Source organism: Microcebus murinus, chromosome 15 (assembly GCF_040939455.1).
Source record: "Microcebus murinus isolate Inina chromosome 15, M.murinus_Inina_mat1.0, whole genome shotgun sequence".
Lineage (NCBI taxonomy): Eukaryota > Metazoa > Chordata > Mammalia > Primates > Cheirogaleidae > Microcebus > Microcebus murinus.
The window spans coordinates 38,094,755-38,113,224 of NC_134118.1; the positions used below are offsets into that span (position 1 = coordinate 38,094,755).

Genomic DNA, 18,470 nt, shown 5'->3' on the forward strand with positions numbered 1-18,470 from the left:
AATAAAATGTCAATAATAAGGACTACTAACATTTGAAGTTTTATTTAACATTAGTAAGATTTAATGAATAGTAAAAGCACTGTTTGACTTTCTCACAGGAAGGAGCAGCAAGCTGGGACCATGAATTTTCAGCCTAAGATATTATCAGCTATGCTTAGTAAGTTGAAGAAACTCCAATTTCACACACACAGGTAAACAGCAAATCACATAGGTGGTGCTTTCCCCTAAATTATCATTTAATCTATGCCCTAGCAAAATGCCAAGAAGTTACATTTGGGTGGATTGGGTGTTTTTCCAATAGAAAGAAAATTCCATCCCATCTTTGTTCTCAAATTTTCTTTGTATATAGGTAAGGGTTTGTAGATCAGTAATCTTGATTTCAGCATGAAATTACATTCTCTTTGCTTGAGTTCCTCTGAGTTATGCAGAAGGCTTCCTGTTCTGAATCTACTATGTATTTTTTTTTCCTGCAAGGTTTCAATGTATGCAGAAGACAAGGAACATAATGAAAACTTTTAGTCCTTAATTCTGTCAAGATATTGATGTCAGAGATATACAAATTAGATGGTGATGGACACTGAGCCTGGCTTTACAAGAGGTATAATAATATTTTCCTTCCTTTTTTTTGAGGGGGTATATGGTACCGACATATAGATAAGGCAGTCCTAAAAGCTCATAGTTCTTATGAAGGCTTTTGACTAGAAAACTTCCATTAATAGTGCCACAGATAAAAACAAATAGTAAAACTGCTTTCCATATTAAGATAATTATTTTAGGATTTTCCTCCCTCTAACTGGGAGTAGTTGCATAGACTCGGGCAAGGGCTTTCAGGTCAGAAAAATCAAAGCAAGTAACTTTAGAATTTTAATTTGACCCAAATAGTATGTATTGAATACCTATAGTACATATAGTATTGGGCCATAAAGGAGCTTAAGATTTGATGAGCAGGCCGGGCGCGGTGGCTTACGCCTGTAATCCTAGCTCTCTGGGAGGCCGAGGCGGGCGGATTGCTCGAGGTCAGGAGTTCAAAACCAGCCTGAGCAAGAGCGAGACCCCGTCTCTACTATAAAATAGAAAGAAATTAATTGGCCAACTAATATATATACAAAAAATTAGCCGGGCATGGTGGCGAATGCCTGTAGTCCCAGCTACTTGGGAGGCTGAGGCAGGAGGATTGCTTGAGCCCAGGAGTTTGAGGTTGCTGTGAGCTAGGCTGACGCCACGGCACTCACTCTAGCCTGGGCAACAAAGCAAGACTCTGTCTCAAAAAAAAAAAAAAAAAAGATTTGATGAGCAGATAGTTCACCTTGAAACATTCCAAGATTCTATTCCAAGATTCTTTGTACACCTAAACAATACTCCACAGCTATTGCATTTTAACTGTGGCTTTGCTAGAAGTGGTTTCCCCTTTTACCTTCCTTATGCTTCTTTCTGCAGTGAACTTCCAATTTTTGCACTTGCCAAAGCACTTTCCCAAGTACGAGGGTGGGAAGGGAGAAAGAGCCGGTTCCTGGAAGGAAAGGTCTCTTCTCACCCAGCTGAGGATACAGGACACATCTGGTGCTACCTTACTATAATCATGGGCAAATTTAAAGCAGAAGGTTGACAAATTCTAAAAAATTAGTTGACAATTTGTTTAGAAATGTTTGGAATAATTATCTTACGTCCACTTTTGTTTCACCAGAACAACGATAACAGTGAGCTTGCAAATTCATGAGACACACAAATCTTAAGCCCAGATCATTTATACTAAATAATTGTGATGACATTGTGTTGGGGGTATTTTCAGTATTATCATCTGCTTCTTTTTAATGGAACACTTTATTTAATACTAGCATTTATATGCTAGAAATATTAACATACTCAAGTTTAGACTATGTGCCCAATTCTGAGGAGGCAAAATCCTAGGAGAGTCCTTTCATGGTTTAATACCTCCCATACTCAAAATACAGATGTGTGGTTCACTAAGTCTATTTTTCAAAAAATACAACGTGTATTTTTTGAAATAGGTGTAAAAGGTCAAGTGAAAGTTGTCTCTCTCTTGCAGGCACACAATTTCCCTCTATTTCTGACTTACTCATTTAAAAAGCTGAAATGCAAATCTGAGGTGTTTTAGTTTTTCAGAGACTTCAGGAATGGCAAGCCACTGATGTTGCCTTTTACCCTGGAAATGTACAAGTCAGCAATTCAGATCATCAGAAAGATGTCTGCTTCATTTTTGGAATATCTAAATCCACTTATAGAAAACAAAGCTTTAACACATATTTGCAACCAAATGAGATTTGGTGCAGGTGAATTCTTTTTAGTATTTTAAAAAGGTGTTAACATTTTTCTAAAGAAGGCACTCCTTCTTGATCTTTTCTCATGTTGCCTCTTCTCAAATTTCTGTGATAATTAAAATTCTACTTTTCAAGGCCATCTGAAATAACTTTCTCTAGGAAACGACTTCATCCCTCAAACCAATATAACTTTTCTTCACACTCCTCCAGAGTTCCTCCTAACTTTTGTTTGACTCCACTTTTTACTTCACTTTCATATTAAGGAACTAGGAGTAAACACTTTTTTTTAAAGGCTTTATGACCTCAAAGTATGTCTTACGGGCGAAAACTCACCTTCCTCTAAATTTATTTTTCACAAATGCACCAGGAAGAATGCTTTCCTAATAGTGGGTGGAGGGAAAGGACATTCTTAGAATATGCTGATCTGTACTAGCTTCAACCCTAACGTCATTTATCTTTTAAAGTAATCTGAGAATGAGGTGACCCTAACTTTCACATTGGAAAACCTCGAGAGGAAAAAACCCCTTAGAGGTCTACAGACACGATGAACCCCGCCTCCACGCTGCTTGGAGCAGCTGTCTCAGGAATCCTCTCCTCCTTAGAATGTGGGAGAGGTCTGGTGAGGCGGCAGCTGCAAAGCAAGGAATCTTCCCCATTCCTCGTCGACGCGGCCTCCTCCCCTCCCCTTCCGAATGGTGGCAGCTGCTGAGGCATCCCAGTGGAAATCTTCCACGTCTCAGCCGAGCGCAGCGGGCGGGCAGCAGCTGAATGCAGTCAGGGGTGGGGACTCTTCACTCTCCTTGGACAGGGACAGCAGCCTCATTGGCTCCAGCGCCGCCACCTCTCTGTTCGTAGAGATCCCTCAGGTGTCCTTCTCCAAGTCTAAAAAGGCACCTTGGCAACGTGCGCCGGGTTCCCTCGGCGCCAAGCGACCCTACGGTAACTTAACAGCAGGAACGTCAGCATCACTGCCTCAGCACTTGCCAAAGCACCTTCCCAGGTCCAGGGTTGGGAGGGGAGAAAGTCGGTCCCTGGAAGGGACGGTCTCTCCCCGCCGGGCCGAGGACACCACACCGGGTGCTACCTGAGCAGCGCGCCCAGTGAGTGCTCGCTCTCGCTCGTGGTCCAGTCAGGAAGCCCGTGCCCAGGCCCAGCGCCCCCACCAGCTCCCGGCCCCCTAGGCCGCCCGCGCATCCCCTCCCTGCCCCGCCGCGCGGCAGCCTCCGCCTTCGCGCTCGCCCGCCCCGAGCGCTCGCGCACGCGCACGCCGCGCCCGCAGCCCTCGGCGCTGTCATGGCGGCCGGGAGCTGCTTCAGTGGGTACAGGGGCAGCCGTGCGAGCCGCGGCACAGCGAGCTGTGGCAGTAGCATCTCACCACCCGCAGCAGCCTCAGCCGCGGCGTCCTTAGCGCCAGTAGCGGCTGATTTTGCAAAGGCTGAGCTCAGGGGTGGGACAGGCCAGGAAACCATGGAGTTCTGTGCAGCCGCGGACTCCCGGGGAGCGGACTAGGGAAACTTGGAGGCAGCGACCAGGTGCACCGACCTCTCTGTCCTCCCTCCTCTCCTCGCCGTCGCCGCTGGGTCACCCTGGCCACCTCCCCGGCCGCCTCCCCTCCCTTCCTGCTACAATACACACCTCCCCTCCTCCCCTGTCTAATCTCAGGTGCCTGAGAGAGGTACTCCACTCCTCCCCTTGGGCCGAGCGTTGAGAATAATCACCGCCCCCTTCCCCCGCCTTTTCCTGCCCTGGATCTCCGCCGCCACCTCCGTCTAGCTGCTCCCTGGCGGGGGGTGAGGACGAGTCCGGAGTATCTGGGTGAGGAGGAACTTTCTACCTCAGTGGTAGGCTTGGTACCCTGGGGCCCCCTTCTTTCCTCCCACCTCTCCTTTCCCCGCGACAGTTTCTCTTTCTGTGCACCTGTGAGGAGAGGTTGCCCTGCGCCTAGAACCTGCGAGTGTGGGGGAGGAGTGAACCTGTTCTGGGGCCTTTTGGGCCCGTCTTCACCCACAACTCAGCTCTTTGAGCCCGGGAGAAGCGGGTAGGTTGTAGTGGGATGCCTTTAGTAACTTACTTGACAGACAATAACTATTTCCTTCTTCCCCTCAAAAAACCCCTAAAACAAAACCTAGCCTATTTAACATATATCTAATCTTCCAATAGGGTTTGGCGTTGTTGTCAGCCTCGGGGAGAGAGATTGGACAAATATTCTCCAAGAGGAGGAGGGTGACGCCAAGGACTTTCCACATCAATTGCTTTTAGGGTTTCTCCACAAGTTGGAAGAGAGACCCTCTTCGTTTTGCGTTGCATGTGTTGTGCTTATTACTAGTGCAGCAAGTGCTGTCCCAGGGCGACTCCGAGTTGTCCTTTCTCGTGAGCTAGCAATGGCTAGTGAAGACAATCGTGTCCCTTCCCCGCCACCAACAGGTGATGACGGGGGAGGTGGAGGGAAAGGAGAAGAAACCCCTACTGAAGTGGGTACATTGTCTGTGAAACCATCGCTCCCCATCAGGGGCATCAGAATGAAATTTGCCGTGTTGACCGGATTGGTTGAAGTTGGAGAAGTATCCAATAGGGATATTGTAGAAACTGTTTTTAACCTGGTGAGTAGATAAATATTTTATAAGCATATACTCTTCTCAGTGGGTTGGGGAGCAAGACATTAAAGCTGGAGCCATGTGCATTTCTCAGATCGATGGTGGCTTTTTCCATGGAGAAAAACACAAAATTCTACGGACCTAAATGAAACGATCTTGTATTTTTCAGTTTAAAGAGAATTATGCGAACTTAGGTGCTTCAGGTTTTGTGAAAGTGACCACATCACTTTTGCTAGGAAATAATTGTTGCTATGGAAGTATGAGGCGGGGGAGTTTCCAGTGGAGGAGTTATCTATACATTTTTTTTTTTGGCATGTATGTTTAAGTCTGCACTTCTTTTTAACATTTTAAATAAGTTCTTATTGCCTTTCTTTGGACTTGAGAAATATTATAAGTCTTTGAGTCTGCCTATGTTATGTTTTGCCATAGTGTTTTAAACACAAAAGTTTTTGTTTGTACTGCTGATGAAAGATTAGGTTGCTGCAAAGTTAGTATTTATTTTTAATTTTGACTAGTTTTATTTTTAGACTTTAACCAAAGTTAAATTTTGGAATGAATGTAGAATTACATTTAAAGTAATCTTGTGAAAATTGAATGGCAATTTGAAAAAAGAATTGAGGCAGAAACAGTATAATCTTTGTGTCTTTTGTAAATTCTGGTCTAGCAGTGAAGCATACTTGGTCATTGGAAGTTGCTAATTATACTACTTTAATGAGCTATTTCTTTGTTCCAACCTCTGTTGCCAATCAACTTACAGAATCAAAAGGAAATTTGGCCTTAAAATACTTCCCCTGCTTCTACCTGCCCATCTGTGTTAGAAGATAACAGACAGAATGAAATATAAATGTGTAATAGTTGTAATAACTGTTTGGTGCCTTTCCCCTTTGCCTCTATGTTTTCAAGGTTAGACTTGTTTTATTCCAGGGCAGTTAATTATTTCCTTTATTAGACCTTTACAACTAGTTTGGTCACCTGTAGTACAACTTCTAGAATAAGAAAGTAGCTAGATGAAATTCACTTACTTTTGGAGTAAAAACACTTTGAACAATAGGATATTTCTCTACTAGTTTATTGTACTGGGAGCTTATATATAAATACCTATACGTTTTGCATACGTTCATTTCTTAAAAAAACTATGTGTTATGGAAATGTTCAAATATATACAAAAATAGAATAGTATAATGAATTCTGGTATCCATCATCCAGCTTCAACAGTTATCAACATTTTGGAGATCTTGTGTGTGTATGGGGCTTTCGTGTATGAGTCTGAAGGAGATAAACAGTAAATTGGCCTATTCCTGTACCTCAAAATAGTCTTGAAAACATTTGTTTCTGATTTTTTTTCCTTTTTTGAAACCTCATGTGCCTTGGATGATAAACAGAAATCTGTGGTAGTGATGTAATCCATAATTAGTTGTTTGTGTGTGAAGAAACAGCATTCTTTGATAGGAGAAGTATTCAAACTCTTCTGTTCTTCAGAATGTGCTACAGGGGGGTGGATGACCACATGTGAGTCACTTGCATTTTTATCATTTAAAAAAATCCAAATTCTATAGTAATAGTTTGCATATATGCTGCCTAGAATTGTGGGCCTGGTATAGACTTTAAGGTCATTGGTTAAGTCCTCCTCGGCTGCATTTTTGCAGGGTAGTAGATGTGACTGGGTAGAAGGAGAGGGAAAAATCTGTTCAGTTACACCTCCTCTTCACCATCATTCTTTTGTCATGTAGGGAAGAGAAAGTTGCTGAGAGTGTTAGATAGCAGTTCCTCTCCTTCCATTGTCCCTTACAATACTTTTCATGCTCTTTCATGGATATCTGTGATCTTGACCATTCTTTAGAAAAATCTTTGGAAACGTGTTGGGAATCTGTAAGTTAGTCTATCTCAATGTTGTTATTACTGCTATACCTAAATATTCCCTAGTTGATAGTTGTCAGCCTTAGTTTTAATTCTACTTAAAGAAAAAAGTTACATCAATAATACATGTGATTTTTAAAAAGTTACTGCCATCTAATATATGCCAGCCAATGGGCTAGGTACTTTACATATGTTGATTCTTCTCTCACCAATTCTTTTAATACACATATCCCATTTTATGATGAGGAAACTGAGGCACTGAAAGGTTAAATAGACAGCCTACAATTGGGTGGTTCTTAGAATGGCAGTCTTTTCAGGAATACATCTGTCTCATAAGTTGATGTAGAGTTGTTTGCTTCCCTAAGCAGATATTTGTAGCTTAAGCATTGCTTTCCCCAATGTAAGGACATAAAAATAATTAGTTCTGTCAAATATTAATAGTGAAACCTACACCAACACCAGTAGGTTTTATTTCCTTCTTGTTTTTTTTTTTTTGAGACAGGGTCTTGCTCTGTTGTCCAGGATGGGGGATAGAGTGATATAATATAGTGGCATCATCATCATAGCTCACTGCAACCTCGCACTCCTGAGCTTGAGTGATCCTCTTGCTTTAGCCTACCAGGTAGCTGGGACTATGGGCACACACCACCACACCTGGTTAATTTTTCTATTTTTTTGTAGAGATGTGGTCTCACTCTTTCTCAGGCTGGTCTCAAACTCGTAACCTCAAGAGGTTTTTCCACCTCAGCCTCCCAAAGTGCTAGGTTTATAGGTGTGAGTGACCTTGCCCAGCCCTTTCTTTCTTCTTTAACATTCAGACAGCTTTCAAAAAATTTCTTAAAAAAGACTTTATTAATAAAAGTAAAAAACCGCCTGTAATCCTAGCTCTTGGGAGGCCGAGGCGGGCAGATTGCTCAAGGTCAGGAGTTCGAAACCAGCCTGAGCAAGAGCGAGACCCCGTCTCTACTATAAATAGAAAGAAATTAATTGGCCAACTGATATATATATAAAAAAAATTAGCCGGGCATGGTGGCACATGCCTGTAGTCCCAGCTACCCGGGAGGCTGAGGCAGAAGGATCACTTGAGCCCAGGAGTTTGAGGTTGCTGTGAGCGAGGCTGACGCCACGGCACTCACTCTAGCCTGGGCAACAAAGTGAGACTCTGTCTCAAAAAAAAAAAAAAAAAAAAAAAAAAAAAAGTAAAAAACCTTTTTCAGGTCATGCATTTGGTTTTTTCATTCAGTCTGTGGATATGAAAAGTTGATTATTTTTTTAAAACTTCTAAAATTGTAAAAGATAGGATAGAAACAAAAGAATATGTAACATGTGTAAGTAATGAAATATTATAACAATATTAAGCCTTGTGAACCTTCCATCAAATTTAAAGAACCAGGATATTACTAACTTCACTGAATCCTGCTGTATGCTCCTCCATTATCCTATCTACACTGGATTTTTCATTAGTGAATTTAAATTGTATTTATATCTACTGTTAACTGTTTCCTATTTTTAGACATTATTAAAATAGAAATATGGGTAGGGAGGGGGAAAATAAAATAAAAAGATAAAATAGAAATATGTTCTACTGATTCTTTTTTTTTGTTTTGTTTTGAGACAGAGTCTCGCTCTGTTGCCTGGGCTAGAGTGCAGGGCTAGGGTACAGTGGCGTCAGCCTAGCTCACAGCAACCTCAAACTCCTCGGCTCAGGAGATCCTCCTTCCTCAGCCTCCCGAATAGCTGGTACTACAGGCTTGTGCCACCAAGCCTGGCTAATTTTTTTCTATATATTTTTAGTTGTCCAGCTAATGTCTTTCTATTTTTTTGAAGTAGAGACAGGGTCTCGCTCTTGCCCAGGGTGGTCTCAAACTCCTGAGCTCAAATGATCCACCCACCTTGGTCTCCCAGAGTGCTAGGATTACAGGCATGAGCCACTGCCCCTGGCCTACTTATTCTTTTTTAGTGATTAAATATTAGCTACTTTAAACAATAAAGTTTGTACTGTTAAAATTAAAACTCCCCTACCCCAGAGTTGTCCAAATAGTAAGTGGTAAAGCCATGTAACTTTTCCAGAGGACCTTCTTTGTAAAGTGCTGCCTCTCAACTTTGCTAATGTAGCTTCTTGTCCTTATTCTGTTATAAAGTCCTTTGAAATATACTACCCCTCTTATAATTTCTTTTGCAAATATGTTTTACAGATAAATCTTGATTAATAGTACACTAGTGTATTCAAGTGTTTCAAACGTTTGGTCAACTTGTACATTTTTCTTATTGTAATTTAAAACCATTTTCTTTTGTCTTCATCTGTATGTGAAGTAATTTGTCAAACTTTTGGACCCAGAATAATTATATATTGGCATGTTTTCAGGAACTTGCTGCTGAGTTGGCTTCCATCAGGTATTTAAGTGTATTCAATGCTATTTATTCAAGAGTAGTGTTTACCATAGGCTGGTGGCCAAATACCTGTTTTCATGAATTTTTTTTGTTTAAAAAGTAACTACAGTCATCCCTTAGTATCTGTGGGAGTTGGTTCCAGGACCCCTCATGGATAACAAAATTTTTGGTTGCTCAAGTTCCTCATATAAAATGACATAATGTTTGTATATCATCTCTAAATTATTTATAATACCTAGCACAATGCCTGTACATCTCTTTATTTGCATGGATTTGGTATAGTACGTGGTGTGTGGCAAATTCAAGTTTTGCTTTTTAGAACTTTGCGAACTTTTTTTTTCCAAATATTTTTGATCTGTAGTTGGTTGAATCCATGAATATAGAACTCACAGATATGGAGGGCTGACTGTAAATGTTAAAGCTTAAAAAATGGAATATAATTTTTCATTATTTAACATGTGGCATTTGACTTATGTCCTGCTAAATATTAATATTAATGGTGTAAACTCTTAATACATATAGGAACTGAGCAGATCATGCAAAAGCTCCATTTGTATTGAACATGTACAAAGTGCATTTTGTAGACTTAAGAGGCAGTTGCTATTTTGTTCCAGCTGATTGTTGTCTTGCAGTAATATGGGCCCAATGGTGTCATACCTTTTTATTTTTCAGGAAAAATTAGAAATCTAGATTTAAAAAAACATTTAAAAATGTCAAAATACTTAAAAATATTGTGCATGCCACATAAAATCATAGGTGGTTACTTTTCGAGCTTTCACATGAACCTTTATTAGAAAGATAATCATTCAACATGTTTTTATTCTGACATGTGTGTATCTAGAATTATTTCCTCTTCAATACTTGCCATCATAAACTTCAGGGTTAAGAGTGATCCATTCTGGAAACATTATTAATGTGCTTTCTGTCCCACCCCCTACCTCATATCAATTTATAATTCATTTTATAAGTAATAGAAAACTCCAGTTGGTTTGAGCACAATAAAAAGGATTTATAGGTTCATTTATCTGGAAGTACAAAGGTAGAGCAAGACCTACAGTAACGCAATAATATTGAAGACCCAGTTTTTCTGTTTCTGCTCTGCTTTCTGTGGTGTCAGCTTTAATCTGTTGCTATTCTCCTTATGGTTGAAGGATGACAGCCAATGGCAGCTGGGGCCCACAGGTATTTTTGTTGACATATCTTGGAAGAGAGAGCCTCTCTGTCCTAACATTCTAAACAAGAATCCTGAATGGACCAATAAACCAATGACTGTAACCATTGAAATGTGTTGATTGACTTAAATGAACTAGGATCAGCTGCTATGCCTAAAGATAGGGTCAATTTTCTCTAAAGTACCTGGGCTGTATGGGGAGGGGTAAATACCCCAAAAAAGTCTGGCTAAGAAGTTGAAAGGGTAAATGGATGCTAGATAGGTAACCAGTGGTTTTAACTACTCTTCTTCTTTTAAAATGTGTACATAATATAATAGTACAGTCATTTCTTGGTATCCATGAAGAGTTGGTTCCAGGACCCCCTGGGGTACTAACATCCTTGGATGCTCAAGTACCTTATATAAAATGGCATAGTATTTGCGTATAACCTTCACACATACTCCCACGCACTTTAAATAATCTCTAGATTACTTATAATACCTAGTACAATGTAAATGCCATATAAATAGTTGTACTGTATTTTTAAAATTCATATTATTTTCTAATTATTTTTTTCAAATACTTTTGGTCCGTAGTTGGTTGAATCTTTGGATAAAAGGGCTGACTGTACTTGTAAAGCATGTAAAAAGTAATGCATGGTACATTAAATAAGTGCTATTATGCTTCTTTTCTATTATTGTAATGCAGGTTGAACATCACTTACCTGAAATACTTAGGACCAAAGTGTGTAAGATTATGTTGGATTTTGGAATATTTGCATTATACTTATGACTTGAGCACTGCTAATTTGAGAATTCAAAATCTGAAATGGTCCATTGAGTGTTTCCTTTGAGCATCACATCAGCAGCTCAAAAAGTTCAGATTTTGGAATAGTTCAGATTTTGAATTTTTGGATTAGTGATGCTCAAACTGTATCTCTAATTTTAGATAGTTATAATTGTCATATTCCAACATTATCTTATAATTTTTTTGTTTCTACAAAGCCTTATTGATTCTGCAGTGTACTATGTAGTTCTTAGATTCCAACTTAATTAACAAGTAACTTTTTTTTTGTATAGTCTTTTTGAGGTATATAGTTGCCTCTTTTTTTTTTTTTTTTGAGACAGAGTCTCACTCTGTTGCCCGGGCTAGAGTCCCATGGTGTCAGCCTAGCTCACAACAACCTCAAACTCCCGGACTCAAGCAATCCTGCTTGCCTCAGCCTCCCGAGTAGCTGGGACTACAGGCATGCGCCACCATGCCCGGCTAATTTTTTCTATATATTTTTAGTTGTCCAGCTAATTTCTGTCTATATTTATTTTTATTTATTTATTTTCTTTCTTTCTTAGTAGAGACGGAGTCTTGCTCTTGCTTGGGCTGGTTTCGAACTCCTGAACTTGAGTGATCCTCCCACCTCGGCCTCCCAGAGTGCTCACGGGCTTGAACTGTGTGGGTCTGCTTATACATGGATTTTTTCCAACCAGTCTTAGATCAAAAATATAGGATTCCTGGAATATGAAACCCATATGTACTAGGGCCAATTTTTTGTATACCCGGGTTCTGTAGGGCTGACTGCAGGACTTGAGTATGCTCAGATTTTGGTATATGGGGGATCCTGGAACCAATCCCTAAAGTATACTGAGGGATGATTGTGCTTTACATACCATAAAATTCACTCATTTTAAATGTACAAGTCACTGGTTTTTAGTACATTTACAAAGTTTTGTAACCATTACCACAATCTAATATTAGAACATTTACATCCTGTGTTCAAGAAACTGTCTAGTTTTAACTCTTACATTTAGGCCTATGATTCATTTTGAAATAATTTTTGTATCATGTGAGATAAGGGTAAGAGAAGGGTCTAAATTCATTTTTTTAGATATGGCTATCCAGTTGTCCCAGTGCCTTTTGTTGAAAGACTGATATTTTCCCATTGAATTGCCTTGGCACCTTTGTCAAAAATCAGTTGACCATAAATGTAAGGAGTTTTCTTGGACCCAGTTCTTTTCCATTGAGCTATATGTCTTTTTTTTTTTTTTTTTTTTTTTTTTTTTTTTTTTTTTGAGACAGAGTCTTGCTCTATTGTCCTGGCTAGAGTGCAGTGGCATATCATATAGCTCACTGAAATTTCGAACTCCTGGGCTCAAGCGCGCCTTCTGCCTCAGCCTCCTGAGTAGCTGGGACTACAGGTGTGTACTGCCACCACCCCGCTAATTTTGCTATTGTTTTTTGTATAGACATGGTCTCACTTTTGCTCAGGCTGGTCTTGATCCTCCTGGCCTCAAGTGATCCTCCCAGCTTGGCCTCCCTGAGTGTTAGGATTATAGGTATGAACCACCTCGCCTGGGATTATATGTTTATTTTTATATCAATACAAAACCGTCTTTATTACTATAGTTTTATAATAAGTTTTGAAATAGGGAATGTATGAACTCTCTGTTCCTTTCAAGATTGTTTTGGCAATTCTAGGCCCTTTGCTTTTCCATGTGAATTTTATGATGAGCTTATCAATTTTTTGTAAAAAAGCAAGCTGATATTTTGCTAAGGAGGCATTGAATTTTTTTTTTTTTTTTTTTTGACAGAGTCTTGCTCTGTCACCCAGATTAGAGTGCCGTGGCATCAGCCTAGCCTACAGCAACCTCAAACTCCTGGGCTCAAGTGATCCTCCTGCCTCAGCTTTCTGAGTAGCTGGGACTATAGGCATACCACCATGCCTAGCTAATATTTAAATTTTTTGTAGAGACAAGATCTTGCTATGTTGCCCAGCCTGGTCTCAAGCTCCTGGCTTCCAGTGATCCTCCTGCCCAGGCCTCCCAAAGTGCTAGGATTTTAGGTGTGATTACAGGTGTGAGCCACCGTGCCTGGCATGTATATTATTTTTAATCTTTGTTGCTTTGTTTTGTTCATGGCTTTGGTAGAAAGTACCTTAGTCTAAGGGTAGGAATATAGGAAAAGAAAAATTAAATTAGTAATTTTGCTACTTGTTAGTATCTTTTGAAAAGATTTAGAAAAATCTGAGAATTAAATAGTTAAAATGAAAAGTTTTGGCATATCTTTATGAATTTCATTTATTCTAAGTTCTCATTGTCATAGAATGTAAATGTTGACTTCAATTGTGAAATTTTTGAATACTGTGAGGATGTCCTGATACTAATTAATGTCCGAGTTTGAAATGTCCTCTACTTTAAAATGTCAGTTCCAACTAATTTTTTTTTGGTTGACTATTATTGTCTCCAGAAGCTTATCTTCTGAATCACTTGGGGATAGTTTCCTTTCTTCCTTCTTTTCTGCCTTGCTTACATAGAACCCAGGTGTCCTCCTTGGCACTGCGACCTTTACTTAAGACTCTCCTTACTTCATATAGAAGCAATATTTTCTTATTTCCTTCTCAACCTACTTGGGATCCCCTGGAGCTTTGCCCTGACTGCTATATTAATGTAGAAATGGTAGAGAAGAAGTTACTATTTCTTATTTCTTTCTTTCTTTTTTTTTGAGACAGAGTCTCGCTTTGTTGCCCAGGCTAGAGTGAGTGCCGTGGAGTCAGCCTGGCTCACAGCAACCTCAATCTCCTGGGCTTAAGCAATCCTACTGTCTCAGTCTCCCGAGTAGCTGGGACTACAGGCATGTGCCACCATGCCCGGCTAATTTTTTTTCTCTATATATTAGTTGTCCAATTAATTTCTTTCTATTTATAGTAGAGACAGGGTCTCTCTTTTGCTCAGGCTGGTTTTGAACTCCTGACCTTGAGCAATCCGCCTGCTTCGGCCTCCCAGAGTGCTAGGATTACAGGCGTGAGCCACCTCGCCCGGTCAGAAGTTATTTCTAATACCAAATTTTTCCAATAGAAATTATGGGGTAATAACTAATATTTACTGAGTGCTTTTGTGACCTATTAAGTACTACTTCTTTGTCCTCATTTCATTCTACTCTTCCTTCTTGTTTAGTCAACTCTGGATGTGATGACCCCTTTGTATTAATACTTGCTAAAGCAAGCCCAAGCATATTCCTACTTTAGGACCTTTGGATTTGTTTTTTTTCTCTGCTTAGAATGAGCTCTCAAATATAGAACCTAATTATATTATAAATCTCAATAAATAATTAAATGTCTACATCCAGAACTTGTGTTTGATTTTTTTTCATATTCTTATTTATTTATTTATTTTAGAGACAGAGTCTCACTATGCCTGGGCTAGAGTGCTGTGATGTCAGCCTAGCTCACAGCAACCTCAAACTCCTGGGCTCAAGCAATCCTTCTGCCTCAGTCTCCTGAGTAGCTGGGACTACAGGCATGTGCCACCTTGCCTGGCTAATTTTTTATATTTTTATTAGAGATGGGGTCTCTCTCTTGCTCAGCCTGGTCTTGAACTCCTGACCTCAAGCGATCCTCCTGCCTCAGCCTCCCAGAGTGCTAGGATTACAAGTGTGAACCACTGCACCCAGCCTAAAGATCCTTTTTTTCAGAGTTTATTCCTTAGTCACACTTTTTTTTTTATGACCTCTTCTAATATGATACCTCAGTCACACTTTTGACATCTCTTTTATTTCCTAAAATATATTAACATTTTTATATATCCGATTATTTTCATATTCCTCAGTGTTTGGGGTCTGTTTCTGAAAGGCTTGTTCTGCTGATTCTTGGGGTCTTGTTTCTTCATTATTTTTGAAATGTAAAAGAAAATTGTGAGCTTATATGTTTTATGGATTTTTATTTGTGGATATAATTTGAAGCTTGGGTTTAAAGTATACTTCTGGCTAGATGGGTGTTTGCTTCTGTCATCCTCCAGTCTCTTCCAACCCAGAATCTCTTGAAACTAAATTTTTAGTTTGAGTTCTTTTAGATCACACAGGAAGTATAAATTCTTTTTCCAAACTGAAGTGAGAAGAGGGAGACTTCTTTTTTTCTTCTGCATAGACTGAAGAAAGCAAATATGCCAACTGTCTTCTATGTTGAACATGTTTTTGTCCCCCTTAGTTCACCCACTGAGTGTTGCTTTTCAGATTTCCCACCTTGTGTAGGCCTCAAGCTTTATGTCCTTTACCAGTCCCTTAAACCTACTTCTACACCGGGGATCCTCAAACTTTTTAAACAGGGGTCCAGTTCACTGTCCCTCAGACCGTTGGAAGGCCAGACTGTAGTTTAAAAAAAACTATGAACAAATTCCTATGCACACTACACATATCTTATTTTGAAGTAAAAAAACAAATGGGCAAAAACACCCGCATGTGGCCCTCGGGCTGTAGTTTGAGGATGCCTGTTCTAAACTATTAGGGATTGCTGGATACTCCCAGCGCAGAAGCTGGCTTCAGTGCTCACCAAAGCTTTGTTGTCATTTCTTTTCTTCAGCTCAACCATCCATGGAAAATATTATTTTTATTTTGTTTAATATTCATCATTTTAAGGAATATGGAGCACATGTCTTCCTGGGTATTTAGTCTACCATATTACCAGAAATGGATCTGATTTCTTCCCCCAGTTCTCTGTATGACGCTGTTCTTCATTTTCTTATGGTCTGTGTTCAAATGTGACTATTAGAGAACCTTTCCCTACTACCAAAATAGTGTCCTCTTTCTTGTCTCTCTGTATCTCTTATATCTTGCTTTATTTTCATAGCATTAGCTCTATCAAATATTTTGTTTATTGTGTGTGTTTCTTTATATTAGAACATGAGCTCCATGAGAGTAGAAACTTTCTTTTTTGTTTACTGCCGGTATGTGAACAGTATTGCCAGTGCCTCAGATGTGCCTGACATATTGTAGGTGCCCATTATGTATGTATTGGATGAATGCAGGTGCCAAGTGCTTTCAATAGATTCTCTCTTTTAATCCTTATAGTAACTCTTGTGAAATAGGTGATTTTATCATCTTCATTTTAAAGATGAGGAATAGTAGGCTTATAGAGTTAATGAACTCATTTGAGGTCACACAAGAAGTTGAAGTGCTCAAGCACTTCATCTCCAGAGCATCCTGTTCTCCTAACCGCTGTACTTCGATCATGGTGGTGGTGGTGGGGTTGTTTCTTTAGCAGGTTGTTTTGATACTCTAGTACATTTCTAGAGTTTAGCTTTACTTTATATCCCATTGTTTCTTTAGGAAAATATATCCTAGATTTCAAACAATTGATTTTTAAATAAAAATTTGGAACCTAATATGTAAATGAAGCTTATATAGTATTTAGATCTAGTGTTTCTTCTGTTTTCATTTCTTTTGTTATTTCCATTTTCTTTTTTCTTTATTTTTAAGTTCCTCTATGCATACATTTATTTGCTACTGAAAATGGAAATAGCACTTTCAGATTTTCTTTTATTACAATTCTAATCTTGGACAACCAAAAAAATCTAATTATCTGCCCTAATTATTTACTATTATGCTCTGGCCAAACTACCCAATGTTTTCTTTACATTCCTTCCCCTCAAGTTACTTTGCTTCAAATTCTTGATGTTGGGTTTCATCTCACTGACTTCAGGCTTCTAAAACACACATGAATACTTGAGAGTTATTGGTGCTTCTTTGGGTCAAATAAAAAAGTAGAACTAGAGTATATTGAAGTCATTCAAATACATTCAAAATACACAGATTTTTTTTTATAAATTACTGATATCAAAGTTGGAAGGAAGAGATGCAAGAAGAAAAAGGTATCACAGAACTAATATCATAGGTTATCAAAATTATTGCTGTTTGGTCTATCCTAGCATTGAGTAGCTTTTTCAACCTGCTGCACAAAATTACCAGCAAGAATGAATAGTACAAGATCAATTATGGCTACGAATTATGGCTCTATGTCATATGACTCTGTGTCATAATTATTCTTCATCCTAGCATTCTCAGAAGAATCCTATGAATATATAGGCAATAACTGTAGCCACATTTGAATGGTTAATTTCTTTCTTTTTTTTTTTTTTTTGAGACAGAGTCTCACTCTGTTGCCCAGGCTAGAGTGAGTGCCGTGGCGTCAGCCTAGCTCACAGCAACCTCAAACTCCTGGGCTCAAGCGATCCTTCTGCCTCAGCCTCCCAAGTAGCTGGGATTACAGGCATGCGCCACCATACCTGGCTAATTTTTTGTATATATATTTTTAGTTGGTCAATTAATTTCTTTCTCTTTTTAGTAGAGACGGGGTCTCGCTCAGGATGGTTTCGAACTCCCAACCTCGAGCAATCCGCCCGCCTCGGCCTCCCAGAGTGCTAGGATTACAGGCGTGAGCCACCGCGCCCGGCCTGAATGGTTAATTTCTTGAACCATTCTGAACTCACTTAAGGCAAATGTCTGTTAGTTCTCTTTAAAACTGCTAAAATTTGTTGAGCAAGAGGTATAGGTTTTACCATCTTTTCTTTCTGCACAGATAACAATGTTCTTACTTCTTTCCTCCTGTAGGACAAGCTGTCTCTGATCTCCTGTAAGATCTTTTCTCTTTTGTCCTGCTGTGGGGGGCAGACCTTTTGGTAGAGGGGAAAGGAATTTGGTACCAGGGTTGAGAAGTTACTAAGATCTTCATTAATATTTCTGAGCTGATGGGATGAGAAGCTGCTAAATCTTTCTGGTGGGCTAAATTTTCTCTGGTGGGCATCTGAGAAGACTCTGGGGTCAAGGTTGGGTTAAGCTTTTGTGATGGTCCATTGGAGGTCTAGTCACAACTGTAAGCTCTTACTGGATCTTTGGGTCCCAGCAGAAGGTGATGCTGGATCTGAAATTGCTACAAGGTAGCCTGGAAAGAAGTAGCCCAGAAAGAGCAAGAAGAATCTGAACTCCAACAAATAGTGGTGAAAGAGCCAACCTTTAGATTTTTATTTTAAATTTTAAAATAGTTATTATGTTGCTGTTATCTAAGATATTGCAAAGACTGCTGAGGTTATGCTGTATCGCCTTTATTTCTTACAGTTATTTTATAAAACAGTTCAACTAGATAATTTAGTTAGAGAAGGCATATATACAAATAAGCTAATTAGTAGATAGGGAAACAGAAGCCAGATCGTTTCCCACAACTCAGATCATGAAACAAACTGGTATGTCCTTTTGCATTCTTCATCTCATTGATATTACTTTCCCTTTGGGGGAACCTCAGTTAATCTTGCCTTATTTTTCTTCTTCACTACCACAACTATTCTGTCACTAAATAGTCTACCTCTTAATTGAGCTTTAATTCAGACCCCAGGTATCTGTCTCCAAGATTATTGGAACACCCTTCAAAACTGTTCTTT

At 39.4% G+C, this 18,470-nt stretch overlaps 1 protein-coding gene across 9 annotated transcripts in view; it reads left to right on the forward strand.

The window, feature by feature from the left end:
- Positions 1-3,556: 3,556 nt before the first annotated feature.
- LRBA (LPS responsive beige-like anchor protein) overlaps positions 3,557-18,470 on the forward strand; it is a 635,991-nt gene continuing 621,077 nt past the window's right edge. For 4 of the 9 annotated variants that reach the window (XM_076010586.1, XM_076010590.1, XM_076010591.1 and 1 more), the window contains exons 1-2: positions 3,841-4,094; positions 4,440-4,879. In XM_076010586.1, the coding sequence (XP_075866701.1) occupies positions 4,661-4,879 (219 nt within the window). In that variant the 5' untranslated portion in view covers positions 3,841-4,094; positions 4,440-4,660. The other 5 variants (XM_076010592.1, XM_076010588.1, XM_076010587.1 and 2 more) reach the window with 5 other exon arrangements.